Source organism: Sinocyclocheilus rhinocerous, unplaced genomic scaffold (assembly GCF_001515625.1).
Source record: "Sinocyclocheilus rhinocerous isolate Xijiao unplaced genomic scaffold, SAMN03320098_v1.1 scaffold314, whole genome shotgun sequence".
NCBI classification, from domain to species: domain Eukaryota; kingdom Metazoa; phylum Chordata; class Actinopteri; order Cypriniformes; family Cyprinidae; genus Sinocyclocheilus; species Sinocyclocheilus rhinocerous.
The window spans coordinates 1,635,860-1,654,591 of record NW_015630021.1 but is presented as its reverse complement, the minus strand read 5'-3'; the positions used below and the strand labels follow the sequence as shown (position 1 = coordinate 1,654,591).

Here is an 18,732-nt window from a genome sequence, read left to right as displayed (position 1 = left end):
CAAGCCGATCTTCCTTCCTGGTATTGTAGTACTTTTAAAGATTTCTCACCGGTGAATGACACATGATGTAGCCCAGCGGTTAATCCTGTCCTCGCGCCAGCTCGTTAGAAGTGAGCTACGTGCATTAACTGTGTTCCGATCGATATGATCCCTACACAGTGTTCATTGCTCCCTACTTCCTGAGCAGGGGAAATCCGTTGAAGTTTACTTCACTTCGGAACATGGGCTGGAATTGGGAACCGTTGATGTAGCCTATTGTAGTAATGTTGTCTCTGGTATTCTGGTCTGTGAGCGTAAATGCGTTCAGAGGGCGTGGCTTTGGACGGCGATTGCAGGGAGGGTGGGACGTTCGCTTTCAGTGCTATCAGGCTAAAGTAAGCATTTTCCAAGATCTCCTACTGCACCTTTAAATACAAATATCCACTTAATCTTTAACTTTTGGCCAGCTTTTTGCTATAGATGACACAGCCTCTATAATTTCTTCAACAAAAAAACATGTGGACATCACAACCCTTACAAAAATTAACCATGGTTTTATCGTAGTAAAACCCACTTAATTTTCTTTTGTGTGATTTCTGAATGCTTGAGACTATAAAATCAATCAGACAAGTGTATTAACAAAATCATAGCCATAGGTATCTGTCTAGAGCTACACTTATAATTTGTAAATAATACAATTTAATTACAATTTATTTATTTATTTTTATATTTTATTAAAGTTCTATTTTGACCCCTATAGTATGTTTTTTTTTTACTTCCATAATATTTGAGGGAGGGGGCACAACAATACAATCCTGCTTACTGCTTAGGGTACCGATTTGGCCAGCAGCGGCCCTGACCTTGAGATATAACTCAACGTTGTTGTAGAACATTGTTGTGTATAATGCCTAATCATAAGCTTGTTCAGAAATGGTGACAAAAACTTGATTATTAAAAAATAACGTCTTTCTCGTTAAATTCAAATATTTGTTTTTTATGAGCCAAAATATTCGAATACAATACATGTATATATTATGAAACAAAAAATAAATAAATGAGGCTTGATCATCTAACACACGTGCGTGTTTTTTTAGCACTTCTGTCAGTGAACACGCAGCCTGCAAAACACTAAAAAAATATCAAAGAAATAATACAGTTAAATAAGAAAATAGCCTTAAATAAGAACGTTATAAATACACCTTGTCTACTGGACGCGAGCGGCGTGGCACGACAAAATAGGCTATACAACCCATTATAATCAGTGATGTTGTCTACACTGGATGCGGCGCGACATGACACGACATGACACGACAAATCCCCGACAGTAAACTGATGCCTCGTCCTATTTATGATGTACTGACACAAAGTTCAAATGTCCTGTAGACAGACTCAACCTGTTGTGCTGCGACGCAGCGCGACAACTGTCCGGTGTAGACACGGCTCACTGTTCCGCCACCAAGTAAGCGGGTGTGTTAACTCCTGGTCTGCACGCGCTCTCTGTGGAATAGAAATTGCGGCGGTTTCCACATTTCTTTTTAGCATCTTCCATTTACGCTGTCTCGTAACTTGTATTTGGCCAGTTTGGAGAAAGCCTCACCAATACAAACCTGACCAGCCGGGCATTTGCGATCACGGGAACTTGTAGACACTTGTACGAACGCGGATAGGTGACATGAATGGAGATGGCTCCAGATCGGCGATGTATTATTTGGTTTCCAACAAGGTCCATCGCTCAACATGAAATTAATTTGCTGAATGCAGAATAAACTGTATTTTCCTGCGCTTAAACCTGCTAATCTAAAGCATGATCTAAAGGAAACGCCGTATGGCGTTTGAGGTCATTTGTGAATTAACATAGACTTATAGTCTAAATAAAACAACAACTGTTACTGTTATTACACTTGTATACGAAAGCTTTGTATCATGCATGTTGTAGATTGTGTGACGTCGCGTGCACTACCGCCGGTGGCAACCAACCACCGCCGTGACGCGGTTGTCACGGCAACCGTCACAGCCCTATATCCCACCTGGGTGATTTGGAGAATTCCGATTGGACGACTGCTGGAAGCTTGAACTGATTAGATTTGATGGTCTGTGAGAAGGGGTGCAGTCAACATTGTCCTGAAGAGAAAAATGGAGAAGGTCAGACAGTTCAAGTAGGAACATAAAAATATATATGAAGAGATGCATGCGAGATGATGTCCCTTGTCACTTTGTGCCATGACCAATTGCCCCCAATACTTCATGAGAATTTTAGCCTATAGTGTGCTAACGTGGATACTCCTAATCGTTAATGGAACCATTCACCCCCAAAATGAGGATATTGTCATCACTTGCTCACCCTTAAGATGTTCTTGTATGATTTATTTTCTTCTATCAAGTAAAAAAAAGAACATTTATTGAAAAAATAAATACTGGTCATTCTTCAATATGATGAAAGTGAATGAGGATTGAAAGAAAACAGGGCTGCTCGATAATGACAAAAATATTAATCACAATTATTTTGGTCAATATAGGGATCACATGATTGCAATATATTGCATATATATAAAAAAATTATATAAAAAATAAATATGTTGAACTATGTTGTAGTGCACTTTCATAACCTACTGAAAACTACTAAACATTTAGGGAAGGGTGAAAGCACAGTGCTGTCAAGGAAAGGGGTTCACTGGATTCCTAAGAGAACACAAAACAAGAGCGAAATGGGATACGGCACAACAATCATTTTATCATGATTATTTTGTTTTCATAATCATTGAAAACAAACTGCATAGTAAAATTTGATTAATCATGCATCCCTAAAAACTAGGAACCATAACCTAAACCATCATAAAAGTGGTCCATACAACCTGTGCTCTATATTTCAAATCTTCTGAAGTCATGTGATACCTTTGTGTGAGGACCAGATTGAAATTTACAATGTTACTCATTGAACATTTTGACATTTGAATTCATGTATCAGTGATTTCTGATTCATGATCATGAGTGAATAGTTTTTTCTGAATTGGATCTTAGTTAATCAGTTTACAAAACCGGAATGAATGATTCACTCATTGATTGATCCAGTTTTCACTGACTTAATGATCTAGTCACAGCAGAAAACAGCTCACTAGATGGGAAGTTTTGGTCTATTTATCACATTAAATTATGTAATTAAGTATGACTTGGAACATAGTGCATGAACCATATGAAATCGTTTTATGATACTTTTATGATGTTTTTGCCCCAATCTCATTTAATGTGGTCATTATTGGTTTGTCTGATATTACAGATCATTTGTTATGTACAGAGTATTTATGCATTTTTAACCTAAATCACAGCAGCGTCCATCTGTGACCATGTGATATTTCTGTTTTTCTTTTTTAATAAATCTGCAAAGATGTCAACAATTCTGTGTTTTTCTGTCAATATGGGGTGCTGTGTGTACATTAATGAGGAAAAAAAATTAACTTAAATGATTTTAGCAAATGGCTGCAATATAACAAAGAGTGAAAAATTTAAGGGGGTCTGAATACTTTCCGTACCCACTGTATATGTCCATAAAACAAATTGATGCCAATGCACAAATATACAGTATAGCATGTGTAACAAATGCAAAAACAGAATCAATGTGAGCAAAAAATATATATAATGCATGTCTTTGGCAGTAGCAATTATATGCATATATGAGTGTATGAAAATCCCATCCATCATTCCCAATGCATCAACATAGAACGACGAACAAAAAAGGCAAACTATGCACAAAGCAATGGTTCTGCTCTCAAACCGCACACAATATCTCACACCATATAATTCAAAGCAGAATGCACAAAGCTGGAAGAAGTAGTCCAAGAAAAAAAATTATAAAAATAAAGCCACATTTTCAATTTCCAGTTTTCTAGGAAACCTAAGAACATGGAAGCCGAGTTTCCAGGAACTAGCCTCTGCCAGAGGTTCCCATGCTCTCTTTTCTGCCTGCCTTCTTTCTATTTCTCTTCTGCTCTCTCTTCACACTGCACCAAGCCAGCTGGCTCTCAGAAAAGAGAAAAACATCTATAAAAATGAGAAGGGAAATTTACAGCTCGGAGAAAGCTTCTCTAATGCTTTAGCCCATGTTTCAGTTAATCTTGCGCAGTGTTAAAAGACCAGAAAAGTCAACAAATGCTGCACACCAACACCAACAGAAAGATTTATTTTATTTAGATTATTTTAAAATTCAAACTGTAAAGGCTTTTTACATAGTTTTACTCTCTTCAAGCAGGCTCTAAAGTGGAACACACCAGGATCTGTAGCAGGGGATGACAGAGGAATGCGAGAGGGTGTGTGTGTTGTACTTGGATGGGCTCCAGGCCTTGTGTCCGTTATGTAAACCTTAACCCCCCAGCTGATTCCACGGGGCAACAAATGCGGCGAATTTCCTAGAAAGGCAGGTCACGTGACCCATGTAGAGCCTTGGCTATTGACAAGGCTAAAGAGTAGTTAGAAAGCCAAAGCATTTTGGAGTTGACCTCGGACCTCGAAAGCTATAACTTGGCCATTCTAGGCACTGCTGTGATACACAAACACATTGACAAACATAAACACTACTCAACTTTCCCATTTGGCTCTTGGTGACCAGAACTCCCGGCTATAAACCTGAAACACAATTCCAAGTCTCCTTTTGACCCATGACCTCTGACCCTAATCTTTATCCTCATTAACTACAAGCAACTTAAGACTTGCAACTCTCCATGTAACTTATCCCTAACCATAACTAAAGAGGAGGAGAAATAACGAATGACAGACTGACTGAACTAAATTTGCAGATAAGATACTAAGATACTTCTCAGATAAAAATGGATAAGAATACATAAAGAGAAATACTGGGAAGGAAGGAAGAAAAGAAAAAGGGAGTGTAGACCAAAAAAAGAGTGAAAATAACTAGTAAGAAAATATAATGATAAACCGATATTAAAATTCTGGCCAATAACAATAAGCTGATACATTTTTTCATATCATAGCAATAAATGATCAATATTAAAAATTCTATTATATCTTCTAAATATATAAATAAACCTAAAAACTAAATTCATTTAGGCATCATTATAAATGTACAGTATGATATATAATGTACAAAATAAAAAATGTATATACAATTTGAGATTTGCTAAAGATTACATTTAACAGCGTTTTTTTTAAAGGTTAACTTAAAAATATCATAAAAATATATGGGAAAAAAGCATGCACAATTTCAATAATACTGATAAATCTCTGAAAAATAAATAAATTAATTAATTAATTAATAACAAAAAATCTCTCTAAAATCACCAGCATCATTATGGAGCGCTAAACTCTCACATAATGTTTCATTCATACTCGACACTGGAGGGCGCCCTCACACAGAAATTCCACATGACTCATAGGAGTAAAAAAAACTTATGAGTTCCAGGAAATCCCTGTAGGCATTTTGGTGTAATTGTTCTTTTTGTATGCAATGTTGTGATTCATTGGTCAAAAAAGGAAAAAATAAATAAAGATGAATTTGACTGATAGCATAGTTTATTTTAGGGATGCACCGATACCGATACTGGTATCGGTATCGGGCCCGATACTGGTCTCCTGTACTCGTACTCGTTAAAATGCCCCCGGGCGAGTACTGGAAAAAGTGGTATCGGTGCATCCCTAGTTTATTTTTTTATTTTTTTAAATTTCCAAATAAATCACAATATATCATTATCGTGATTTTTTGTGGCCATGATAATGGTGTAGTGAAAAATCTGATATTGTGACAGCCATAATTTAAAAAATCATACACATTAATAAATATCCGTTGTATTTCATATTATAATTAGTTCATTATTCATATTATCATTTTATTCATTTTTATCATTATCGTTGGATTAATTTCAATCCAAAGAAACTTGATTTTTTTGTTTTATTAATAATTTAATTATGTATTTAAAAATGTATTTAAATATTTATTTAATGATTTAATTTTAAATAATTTGGTCGTTCGTAGAGATATGATGCATCTGTAATAAATAAATAAATGCTAAAGTAGAATATGGCCCCTTTAATGCTTCAAAGAGAAAAAGAGCAGAACCACATTACAAGCCAGGGTGCCTGAGTTGTGTATGCCTAAAGGGAATATTTGGGCTGTGTTGCCCCCCTGCTTGGGAAGATCCAGGCCAGGTGCCTGTGGCTCTGAGAAACCCCTGCAGAGTTATATACGGCCACAGACAGAGGGCGGCCCACACCCCTGCCTTCACTGTATGCACTCAAGCTCTGCCACGTTCACAAGCACCAGCCACTTGTATAGGCCACCCGGGTGGGGGCAGGGAAGAGGGGGGAGGGTCTGAGAAAGAAACAGTTTGTGGAAGCACTGGAGAGTTTATAAAAGTTAAACGAAAGGAAACATATCAGAGAGATTGATATATATAGAGAGAGGGCTGACTGCGTAGCCCAGGTATAAATAGCAACAGCCGCCACTTTGCATGTCAGCATGTCAGCTGTGCGGCACCATGGCAATGCCATGGTGACGAAAGGCATGCGGACATGCCACAGAACCCTTGGGAACCGCTGTGCTGAAGCGGTGAGTCCCCTCATGCTGGTTTAGGAGGATTTGTGCATGTGAGCGTTCAGGTTTTCCATGTATATTCCGTTTGAAGAGTCATTACAGCACAGTCAGGAAACACTGAAAACTTGAAAGCTCTGTAGACTCCATTGCTTCAGAGGGAGTAATACAGATACTGCTATACTAGTCTTTACCTGGTAGTTTGGATGATGGAGGAAGTAGTCTGGGCATCCAGCTAAGGCCATACTCAGTGTCCCCGTAATTGGTGTGACTGGTAACATGCACCTCCAAACCCCTGCGCAACAGTCTGAGAGAAAAACGGAGAGAGACTTGGTTAACATCGCAAAATTACCGAATCATAGTTGGGATCAACACTAAAAATGAGAAACTAAACGAAAATAATAAATTATGATGACCCCTTTGCAACATTTAGATAAAAAATTGGTATTTTGTTTGCAAGCAAATCAGCATTTTTTTAATGAATTGTTTAAGGGAATGAATCATAAACTCATATTTTTGGTCTCGCTTTCTTTGAAGCTTGTGACAGCTTTCCTGCTTTCAATAAATTAAGTGTGGTAAAGGTAACTTTCATTCGTTGGACTTATTGAACCAATATGTAAACAAACTGAATCAGTGAGGCATATTTGAGCGACTCAGTTGAGTGAATGATTTGATGATCACTCATAACACAAAAGACACACTTGTCACGGTCACCACCTCCTGGTCTAACAATGTAAGTTGCAAAAGTCACTGAACCATTCACGAAACTAAGCCAAACAAATCTTTTTGGTGAAGAGATTCAAAAGATTCCAATCACTGAGATAAAATCCCCACTACTATAATGTTAAACGCATATATTGGTAAACCATAACTTATGATTAACAAAATTGCTTCTGTTTGCATTTTTTCGATACAACACAGATTTCTTTTTTTTCTTTTTTTTTTACAGTTTATATTACAAGCAGATTACGTTACCAGAGAAAAGTCTATTGTTTCACCCGAAAATTGAATTATGACATCTTTTTTAGGAATTATTAGTTCAGAAAAAAAGAAAATTTTCATTTTATTAATTTACTGAATTTATTTGATGCCGACTTGAAGTGAAAATGACATTCTTAGAATTTCTTTGGAAGTCTTTTTAGCTTTAATGACAACAGCACTCAAGCTGTATGAACTCAACAAATTTGTTTAAAACCATGATCATGTTATCCTGCGTAATCCAAAGAGCTTTTTTGTGCTCCAGTAAAAGCAATGAAATCTGTTTTATCAAAGTTGCTTTTCAACTCATTACTATGTTCCAAACTTATAGTATACTGCTACAGATATACTAATCAGAGCATGTGGTAAAACAATCAAGCACCGATAGGTATGGGCAGTTTGTGACTGTAATACTTTGTCCGCTTTAGCACTTTGACAGCCAGCTTGTTTGAGACAGCATGCTACATGACCAAATCTACTACTTAAAATAGCATTTCATTTCAAACTTATCTCGAGAGAGCTGGGGGCTGTGCTGAGGTAGGGCTTAAAAAGTGAATTGGGAAAGAATGAAAGAAAGAGCTGGAGAAAGACAAAAAGAGTCAACTGAAATACGAGTTTTGATTTAAATCCTGGAACTTTTGGATACAACATGCTTGAAGGCACCGAAGCACTTTTTGACAGGGTACTTTAGCACCGCATGAAAGTCCAAACTGAGGATCCGTAAGCCCAAACATGTGGTGCTCAACGCTGGATTCAAGGCTCAATCCTGGAGCAGCTGAACAGCATGAGCACAGCACCAAAACCTCAAATTAACATCCAGCATTGAAAGACCGTTCAGGCCCGCTATGCATCAATGGCCAAGCTCATTATACTGACAGAGAAGAAAAGCGACACTCATTCATGCACATACACAGTGATTCTTGCTGATGCTTGAGACCGTACTCTTATAGGTTGTCTCTGCTAGGCCAGCAAAGGTAGTTCAATTAGGTGCATGAAGTTTAAATATGAGTAGTCAGAGGGTTCCCTGAAAGACTAGTTGATTAACCTAAAGTACACATGAAATCAAAATTGACTATATTTATTTTGTTAGCGCACACTGCTATTTTTGTGGTGAACAATTCATCCATGCAAGTCAATCCACAAAAAAAATAAAAATTGTTTACCTTTGTAATCTTTAATCCAAATCTGAAAATGCACCTCCCCTCTGAAATGACGGACCTTCTCTGATGACGTCAGTTTGCTTGAGCATAACATCCTTAAACACGCCCTTCCAACTGTCAGTGTTGTTCTGAATGAAACGCCTACTTTATCCAATCAGTTTGCAGTAGAAAAAACAAGCCACGCCCTCCGTTTTTCTCATCCAATATTCCGTTTCTCTCAGAAGTACGTCACAATATAGAAGTAAAGTCGGTCACAACTTCCGGTTCACGCGGACCAAAAATCAGGCTTAGTAGCCAAATAAGACTGATTCTTGTGTTCAAAAACAGACTAATAAACATCCTAAAATTGGTGGTAGATTGGTTAACTAAAATAAGCTAAAATTGGTTTATCATGATCAGTCAATAATAAAACCAAATACTACATAACACACACATAATATCAATAACTACACAAATTTACTAAAAGCCAAAGAAAATAGATGTTTTGAGCTTCACCTTAAAATCATGTAGCGTAGTAGCAGTTCTAATGAAAACAGATAGACCGTTCCAAAGATTCGGAGCAGCAAAAGCACAATCACCTCTTAGTTTCAACCTAGCCCGAGGAACATTTAGGCCCTAGTAGTCTCTGGTTAGATGACCTCAGAGATCTTACTGGATTGTGAATGGATTGGATAGTAGATCAGACAGGTATTCAGGTGCTAATCCATTCAAGGATTTAAAAACCAGTAACAACACTTTCAAATCAATTCTGTAATGGACTGGAAGCCAGTGCAGAGAAATTAAAACTGGAGTAATGTGCTCTCGTTTCCACACAACTGTAGCCTGGCAGCGGCATTCTGTACAATCTGAAGGCGGGAAAGAGATGACTGATTAATGCCCATATAAAGAGAATTACAGTAGTCTAGTCTTGTAGAAATAAATGCACGAATCACCTTTTCAAAATCCTTAAGAGAAAGAAATGGTTTTACCTTAGCTAGGACTAGGAGATGGAAAAAAATGGTTTTGACCACAGAAAAAATCTGTTTGTCAAATTTAAGAGAATTATCAAAAAACACACCCAAATTCTAAACTCATGGTTTGACAAATGGAGACAGCTGACCAAAATCTAGACAAGAGACAATATATATATATATATATACACACACACATACTAACTGTGCTAATTGAGTTCATTATCTGAACATGCTCCACCTTTGCTAAAGGTTGATTATCATCATTGGTTGATTATCAAAATGCGCTCTTCCCGAACTTTGTTAATAAAACATCATAAATGGTGGTAGACGCAGCTCAAAGACCAAATACATCCATCTGAATGTGTTTGGCTATAGCAGTGGGACTTTAAAATGGATAAATGTCCCATGCACATTGTCAAAGCACAGCACATTGTCCTCCATCTCTACCAGAAAAGAAGCCTTGCATGTGTTCAAAGAGCATGGTATTGTCTAGAACGTCTGGACATGCTAAACACTACACGCTAAACCGACTGACTCATGTGTCTGTGTCATAATCTGAAAACCACATGCCTTTGGTTGACAACAATGAAGTCATTTTAAACCGAAAATACTGATGAAACTTGTGAAATAGCCATGGTTGAAGTTTTAAAGCCTGCGTGAAGTCCAGATGCATGACAAATCGACTTTCCGTAACTGCTTCAGTGCTTTTTAAGTTCACCAGGGTTACTTTCTCTGCATCATCTGGTGATTCGAAGAATAAAAAGAGACCGAGGACCTAACTTGATGTTGAAATCTACTGCAAAAAAAAAAATGAGAAAGACTTTCCAAGTTCAAGTGGTTCCAGTTCATTTATCTTCACCTCCCATAGTTTTGAGCGCTGATTGACAGAGGCTCTATTGTTGTCAGTTACGTAATCCAACCTGTTATTGTTAAGATATCAGACACTACATGAAGCTGCCACATACCGATATGGTCCACCAGTGTTTTGGGTAGCGCTCCGTACAAGAACCGACAAGAACCACTGTGTATAGAGCAAAGCACAACCAGACTTGATGAGAAATATACACAAAGCTGTTATAGGGCAAAACTCATTGTTTAGAGATGGGTGAAATGCTTGATGTATCAGGGATCCCACCACTGCCTCTCATGTCTTCTGAGGAATTTCAAGGCCTAGATGCTAATTCCAAGAATGTCCCGTCTTCCCTTTAGTAAGTACATAAACACAGGTCAAGTGCCCCTCTTTCCTTCTTAATAGAGTCTTAGCATTCTTTCTGGAATGCTCAATTAGGTGAACAAGACAACCACTGAAACCTACTGTTTTTTGTTTTTTTTTACATCAAGAGTCACCCACCACCATCGGTCAGGAAATCCTGTAGAGAAAGCCAAGTCAACCAGGTCAAATGGATCCAAAAATGACAAGATAAAGGTGCCTTAAGCTTCACGTCTACTGCAACTTTGGCTATTCTAAATGCAAACAAGTATTGTAATGTATGCTGGGAAATGCCAGGATGCATCATCCAGCTCCTCTTTACATCATAGTTGTACAGGGTTGAAGCTAGGCTAATCAATATGTTGGCGTGAAATGTGGTACACATGTGTGGACTTCAATATCCATGTGAATGATAATGGCTCAGAAAGAAACATTCTAGTCTTTTTAGCTCTACTTACAGTAGTGTACTATATCTGTCTGTTATGTAAAATCCAATGACTGACAGTCCAGGTGGACTGTACTCTTAAATTTCTGGCCGATACCGATTCGCCTATAACCAATATTTTGTCTGAGCTACATTACTGCAGCAGACTTCCAACACGCCTGTAATTTTTAAAGCCACCCTGAACACCTTGATTAGCAAAAAAAAATTCACACCATTATAATGTACAATATGAAAAATAGATATTCATGTTTAGATTTACTAAATATTACTTAATATTGCTAAATGTTGCATAAATATTACTACTGTGTTACTGATAGATAAAATAACCATTTCCGATAGGGATGCACCAAAATTTTGGCAACCACAAATATTCAGGCCAAAAGGAAAAATAATAATAATAATAATAATAATAACAACACAAAGTGGGTCCCAGCCAAAATAGTCTTAGGCTGCGTTTACACTTGGCATTAACATGCGATCACCGTGATCCGATCAAGCAGATCGGATCATCAGTCAATCAGGACACGGCGCGTTTACACTTGGCATTAACATGCGATCACCGTGATCCGATCAAGCAGATCGGATCATCAGTCAATCAGGACACGGCGCGTTTACACTTGGCAACATCAGCTGACTTCTCGATCTGGATAACCGATTGGATCTGTCTTTCCCGTGCAATATTTAAATAAGTCTGCGGTGCAAAGTCGACCTGAAGTGGTGGGTTTTCTTTTGAAAACTATTTTCAGTCGCGGGACATTTTACAAATCAAAATAAATGTATGAGTCTCACTAGCGCTCTGTTCTTCCGACAGATCGGGAGAGAGGGGGCGGCATTTTGTGTGATGTCGACCTGCGAATGCAGACACGATGGCTGGATTGCATTTATATTACACTGAGATCCAATCACAATGCGTCTTCGACTACCTCTGGACCAGGACACGCTGATCGGATAACATTCCGATCAGAAGCGCGTTTACACTTGTCTTTTCAATGTGTATGTGGACAACATCCGGATACAGGTCGCATGTTAATGCCAAGTGTAAACGCAGCCTTAGATAGCTAAAATCAGGTCTTCAACCCTGTTCCTGGGGACCCACTGTCCAGCAGAGTTTAGCTACAACCCGACCCTAATCAAACACACCTGAAGCAGATAATCAAGCTCTTCAATACTGCTTGAAAATACACAGGCATGTGTGCTGAAGGTGTGAAAATAAACTTTGCAGGACAGTGGGTCCCCAGGGGCAGGGTTGAAGACCTCTGGCTGAAATCCTTGACTGAAACAGCACCATTTAATTATAGCTTCTCTGATGATGCATTTTGATTGTTTCAGAATCTATTTCATGCACAAAACATGGATAAGCTACAGGTAAACATGTCAGCAGTGTGGATGCACATTACTGTGACCAAAATTGATGTTACAGTAGCAATATGTAAAAACTGTTCAGTTGACATATCAAGTTCAATTATCCAATTACCTGAACCTGAATTACTGAAACTTTATTTTCAGTTTTTTTTTTAATTTGGGGTTTCTGTAAAAAAATTATTTCAGTCTGAGAGTCTGGCTAAAACTCTGAAGTTCAAGACATGAGTAAATATCTTAAACCACCACTAGGGCTTGGCGATTTTCCCGATTTTATCGATTAATTCGAATTTATTGTTTTGCCACGATTTTATTTTGTAGAAATCGAGGAATCGCGATTTTCAATAGAAATAGTACCAAATGTTAGAATTAGACACTTTGACAATATGCCGGTGATAACAGTAAAGAGAAAAGAAAGATCCAACCGCATGTCAGCACACGTGATTAACCGCTCACGTGTGACTGCTTTGTGAAGGACCATAAATATGGGCTAAGCGCCATTCACACAGAATGCGCTTTTGTGTTGACAAAGATGCGACGCGGGCAGTAGAATAGGTAAAACATGCAAGAAGATGGGAGTGAACTTATTTTAACTTGAACGCAGTGTTTTTAGAAAGCCGTTTCATGCATGAGACGCAAGCGCAAAAGTCAAACACATCCATGTTTACACAGAAAAAACAATGGAAAAGCAGCGCAATCGAATAAAAATCCTGTAAATAACTACTATGTCTGATATTTCATGTTTGCATCATGGTGACAGGCTGAAAGCTGCTGTTGTTTTTAAAGAACATTTATAGTTAATAAAAGTCTACTGGTGTTATACCTTCAGTCATTTTCAGAATCAGAAAGAGCTTTATTGCCAAGTATGCAAGGAATTTACATACAAGGAATTTGTTTTAGTGGCATAAGCTTCCAGTACACAGAGACAATAAAAAATAAGCTGAGAATTAAAAAAAAAATACACATGTAAATATAAATATTATTTATTAATATTAAAGTAAATATTAATAAACAAATTTTGAAAAATAAATTGTATGTACAGTTGTGCTATAGATGATAGAATGGAATAGAACATAAAGGGGATAACTTGGATGTGAGGGATCCAGAGTGATTTTCTGAGCCCTTTTCCTCACTCTGGATGTATACAGTTCTTGAAGGGTGGGCAGGGGAGCACCAATAATCCTTTCAGCATTCCGAACCGTTCTCTGTAGTCTTCTGATGTTTGATTTTGTAGCTTTTGAGATTTTCTAAAATAATTTTCCTCGTATTATTTCTGAACACATAATATGTATAAGACAAGTTTGTACAATATGTAGTTGTAGTTTTTGCATCTTTTCTGCAAAAATATTTAACAAGTGATTTGTTTAACATTTACATCATGTTGACAACTCCATGTGTGCTGCACTTGGAATAGAATTTTCTTTAACTAGAAGGTTAATAAAGAAAAAGTAACTTGAATCATGTTGTAGTTACATTTTCAAGTTGACTAGTTAAAAATCGTAAAAAAACGAGAATCGGTCAAACATTCTGGAAAAATCGAGATTTAAATTTTTTGCAAAATAGCCCAGCCCTAACCACCACATACCCAAGTAAACAGGCAGAAATGCCCAGAACCTTCCAAGACTTCCAGAGTCTTCCACTCCACCCAAAACTTTGAAGGAATGTTGCTTGAAGACAAGGTCCATTTTTTACACGTCAAGCTATGTTGGTTATTGGTCGAAATAGGGCATCTGTTATTGACCAATATTGCATATTTATCATTGGATACTGGATATTTAATTTTCTACATTTAAACAGTAATCTTGGCTAATAGGGTGATTCAGGTCAAAGGTCAACATGAATTGATTCAAAAAATATAAGTTATACAACAAAGTTAAGCTTTTGCTGTGAATGAATTTTTTTTTTACAATATTAGACTAGTAACCATCAGAGCTGATCTGTTCATAACACTGTGCTGTAGAAGAATATAGTGGACAAAAGAGACGAGTGGTACATTGTGCCATATTGGATTGCATGGAGGGTCTTTAAGCTTTGGAAGCCAGCAGTGGTACGGTGGGGAGATCAAAAGAACTACTGCCCTGTGACGGACTGACGGTCCATCGGAGGCAGCTAGGTATGTGTGTGTTCCAAGACTCCAAAATCAGGTCAGAATCTATCAAATATGGACCACCCACAAAACAAAAGAAAGAAAAAAGAAAAACCAGACTGGAGACAGAGTCTGAAGCGCAACACAAACCGACACGAGTTCCCACTAACTGTCTATGCAAGCCAGCAGAGTTTGATGGGTTATGACAGTTCATGTGTAGTTTTAGTGAACTCCTACTTTAAATAAACTGCCTTTGGATTGACCGAAACCACTTTTGTATAGACTTCAGCAAGTCTGACCAAAACAAACACAATGGGTCTTGGATCAGTCACCAATGGTTAAATTAAGAGCACATGTAACATTACTCTCAGTCGAAATCTTTGCTTATTCTCTTTCCCCCCCCAAGACTCTATGTGGCCAATGCTAATAATAGTGCATAAACTACTATTTCACATTTCTTTCTCTCTCTATCTCTTGCATTCCTTTTTAGCAAGATAACTGCTGTTTCACAGAACTGTAGAGTGCATGCTGATTTGTTTATTTTTAGGATGAACGCTTACATTTGTTGCTAAAGATTGAGGGAACATAGCCAGATAAAGTAGGATGGTGGGAGACAATTAGCAACATGAGAAACAAGGGGAAAAATAAGAGAAATAAAGAGGTTTAATAAGGTAATGGATATCACTTTATCTTCCAAAATGTGCAATAAAAATGAAAACTGTTGGTTTTTTTGTTGCCACAAACCCCTGTGTGAATACTCCTAAATGTCACATCAAGATACATCTCAAACACCAAACCTAATTATACAACTATAAATATAACTAATGACATGTCATCTTGGCTTACAGATAAAACTGATGCCCAAAAATGGGGATAAGTGAAATAAGATACAATCTGTGCCATCTGAACCAGAATATGTTGACGTGTTTGATGTTATCAAGCTTCTCCTTATTCTTACCTCCCTTAGTGAACACTAGATATATGAAATTGTGAACTGAAATGACATGAAATTGAACTCTCTAGCCCTGGAGGCGGCAATTTGGAGTTGTCGTCTTGCTTCATTGCTTTTTGCAGAATCTCTGCCAAATAAAACCCACACGTTTCTAGTTGAGATGTATGTGAGAGAGGGAGAATGACATACTCTTATATGTGTGCCTGAACATGCCTTTAAAAATCCAACCCCTGCACTCGGCCAGTCTATTGTTGAACCACCGAACAACTTCCCTTCCTTCCTTGACTAAAGAAAACAGGTACACCTCCTTTGTGTTAGCGTATGTGTGTGAGAGAGAGAAAGAGAGAGTTCTCGCACAAGAATATTACATAACTTTTCTGGACAATTTCTTTGGACAACTGTTTGAAATGAAAAACAGCTCATTTGCATTTGTGACATGCAAATCAAACATTTGCACAATCCCATAATGTAAGATTATGATGCAGTTTACAGTCTAATAGCTCAATGCAGAACATCAAGATCAAGCATTAGACTCTCACATAAGATTAGAACTATTATCTTAAAGCCATACATCAGGTCAGAAACGCATGGAAACAACGTTAAGGCCAAATATCCGCAGCAAAATTCAGAATGGGAATCATAGAACTTTCCCAGAAATCATGTCAGATTTCAGCATAACTCAAATCAGATATAATGTATTACATTTTGGAAGTAACTTGCCCAACACTGGAAATAACTGTAATAAAATTCTTTCAAAATGTTTGTTTACATAGACCATTTAGAGGTGCCATAAATGCAACCCAATAACTGACCCTATACATTAAATAAAAACACTAAACAAACGTGGTGACATTTCATTTTTCAAACTACCACTAATTAGCCTGCAATAAAACTCAATGTACATCTTTAACTACTGTCATAAGAACAACCAGTAATTAACTAACACTCTCACAAGTACTTACCATAACACAGTAACTTTTCTTGCTTTTCTTCAGACACGACGAAAGTAATTGTTCAGCAAGTCAGATTAAATCAATAACCGCTCCGGTTGATTCAGAATCACTAGAAAGAACCAGCTCATAAGAGTCATTCTGGAATCGGACTACAAAGTGGCGCTCTTATGATGTTGATTCGCTACAAAGAACCGAGTCATGAAAATCATTTGTTCAGGAATACGACTCCACAGTGGCGCTGAATGTTTTTGATTCACTAAAAAGAACCAGCTCGCAAGAGACACTCATTTGGCGAACCGGACTATTGGCCGTGTGTGTGTTTTTAAAGTGAATATTTGGGTTGAACTGTTCTGGAACAGTGTTGTAAATACAACTTAACCACTGATTTCTAGTCGTGTCCTCTTTTGGAAGGCCAAACAAAGTAGTTTCGCTTTCACAACGAAACACAGCGTCACACACGGAGGGCTGGAGTGAGCAGAGGCCGGAGGCCTAGAGTGAGCAGCGGCCGGGGGCCTAGAGTGAGCACCGGCCGGGGGCCTAGAGTAAGCAGCGGCCGGGGGCCTAGAGTGAGCGGAGGCCAGCTTGAGTGAGCAGCGGCGGGCAGGCTTGCGGCAACCACATGTGGCGACCCCGGGCTGGACTCCGCTTCGTCCACGGTGAAAGCCGATCCGGTGATCCACAGCGCAAAGTTATTTCTTTGCGTGAACATTTGGGTGGCGTTATGCAAATCTTCACACATCCCGAGGTAGACATGTGGGGGCTTGTAAGAACGAGCAGTTTTAGGTAGGCGTGGTTGACTCTTAACTTTTATAAAGAATATCTCTTTGGATTTGAGACTTTAGTCTTTGCAACGTTACAGATCTTATTTATGCACCAAGAGCTTGTAACACTCCAAAGAGAAAGGAAAAATTGAAATCGCATCATATGACCCCTTTAACTCATTGTCGCCGTCGGGTGTGTGTTTAACTCACTGTAAGTTAAGGAATTGGTGTGTTTCGCGCTGTTTACCCACTAGCGACGTTTTAACGAGCAGTAATGCATTAAAAACTGTCAGTAGTCGGTGTCCGCATCATTTGATCCGTTAACAGATCATGAAAATCACATCAAGAAAATAATTCGGTTCCAGTATTTTATTTTTTTAAAAATCGGTTCCCGATTGCAAACCCTAAAGAAAAGATGACTTAACAGTAAGCACGACATAGAAGTGAATCTATAAATACGATATAAATACATAAACTCTTGAAGTTATTTGTAAACACGCGTGCGCAAAGTTTACCGGTATATATCGGCTGCAAACCTGACTGTGATTAGACGAGATTAGTTTCACTCATAAAGCTTATATGCATGCATGCATCTCATTCATAAATAGCAAGTTTACCTTAAATCGAGCACATTGTGAAATTTGTGAGCCACTCCTTTGTTGACTGGTATGTTTTGACAGTAAATTACATTCAAAACACTTTATAAATGCATGTTTCTAAATTATAACCGTATAGATATAGCATTAACACGAAACCATAGGTTCTCTCACACCCCCCATCCATCCAAACAATCTGGAATACTCACCTTCAAATCGGTATTCTTCACGGGGAAAGAACGGCGACGTGGAATTAAAAGAGAGGGTGTTTAACTGGATTGTTTTCTGTACACGTTGGAATGACAAACAGTGCACAGGGTTAAACGTGTTGCTTGTGATCCTGCATGTTGTACGATGTTAGAGCCGCGTCCGCACAAGTTGGGCTCAGCTGACTGCTTCAAACCTGCTTCAAACACATGAGAGTGAGGAACTCTTCGAGCCCCGCCCCCTTTACGCACAAGACACGCCTCCTTAGTTACAGACCGCCTACTTTAACCCATTGTTCTAAAATTCAGACGTACACCTTCAGGATGATCTGACTGGCTGTTTTATCTGTTTTAGTATAAACTTGATTAGCACATATTCTCATTAACCTTTTAGTGCTGTTCGGTCATTTTAGACTGGAATTTTTTTTAATTTATTTTTAAAATCGCTACTTCATCGGAATGGTACAAAACTCAATTACTTTTATGCCAGTCGCTATGTGACCACAAAAAAATCGTTGACTTGATTCGAAAAAGGTAAATGGTCGTAAAAAAAAAAAAA

General features: G+C 38.0%; 1 protein-coding gene across 2 annotated transcripts in view; it reads right to left on the bottom strand.

Annotated features, from left to right (window-relative positions):
- Positions 1–18,369, bottom strand: part of grb10a (growth factor receptor-bound protein 10a) — a 55,447-nt gene extending 37,078 nt beyond the window's left edge. Inside the window, exons 1-3 of one of the 2 annotated variants that reach the window (XM_016551691.1) lie at positions 18,177–18,369; positions 6,709–6,821; positions 2,007–2,100 (exon numbers count right to left, since the gene is read on the bottom strand). In XM_016551691.1, coding sequence (XP_016407177.1) covers positions 2,007–2,100; positions 6,709–6,795 — 181 coding nt within the window. In that variant the 5' untranslated portion in view covers positions 6,796–6,821; positions 18,177–18,369. The remainder of the gene's footprint in view (positions 1–2,006; positions 2,101–6,708; positions 6,822–18,176) is intronic. The other variant, XM_016551692.1, reaches the window with a different exon arrangement.
- Between the last annotated feature and the right edge of the window lie 363 nt (positions 18,370–18,732).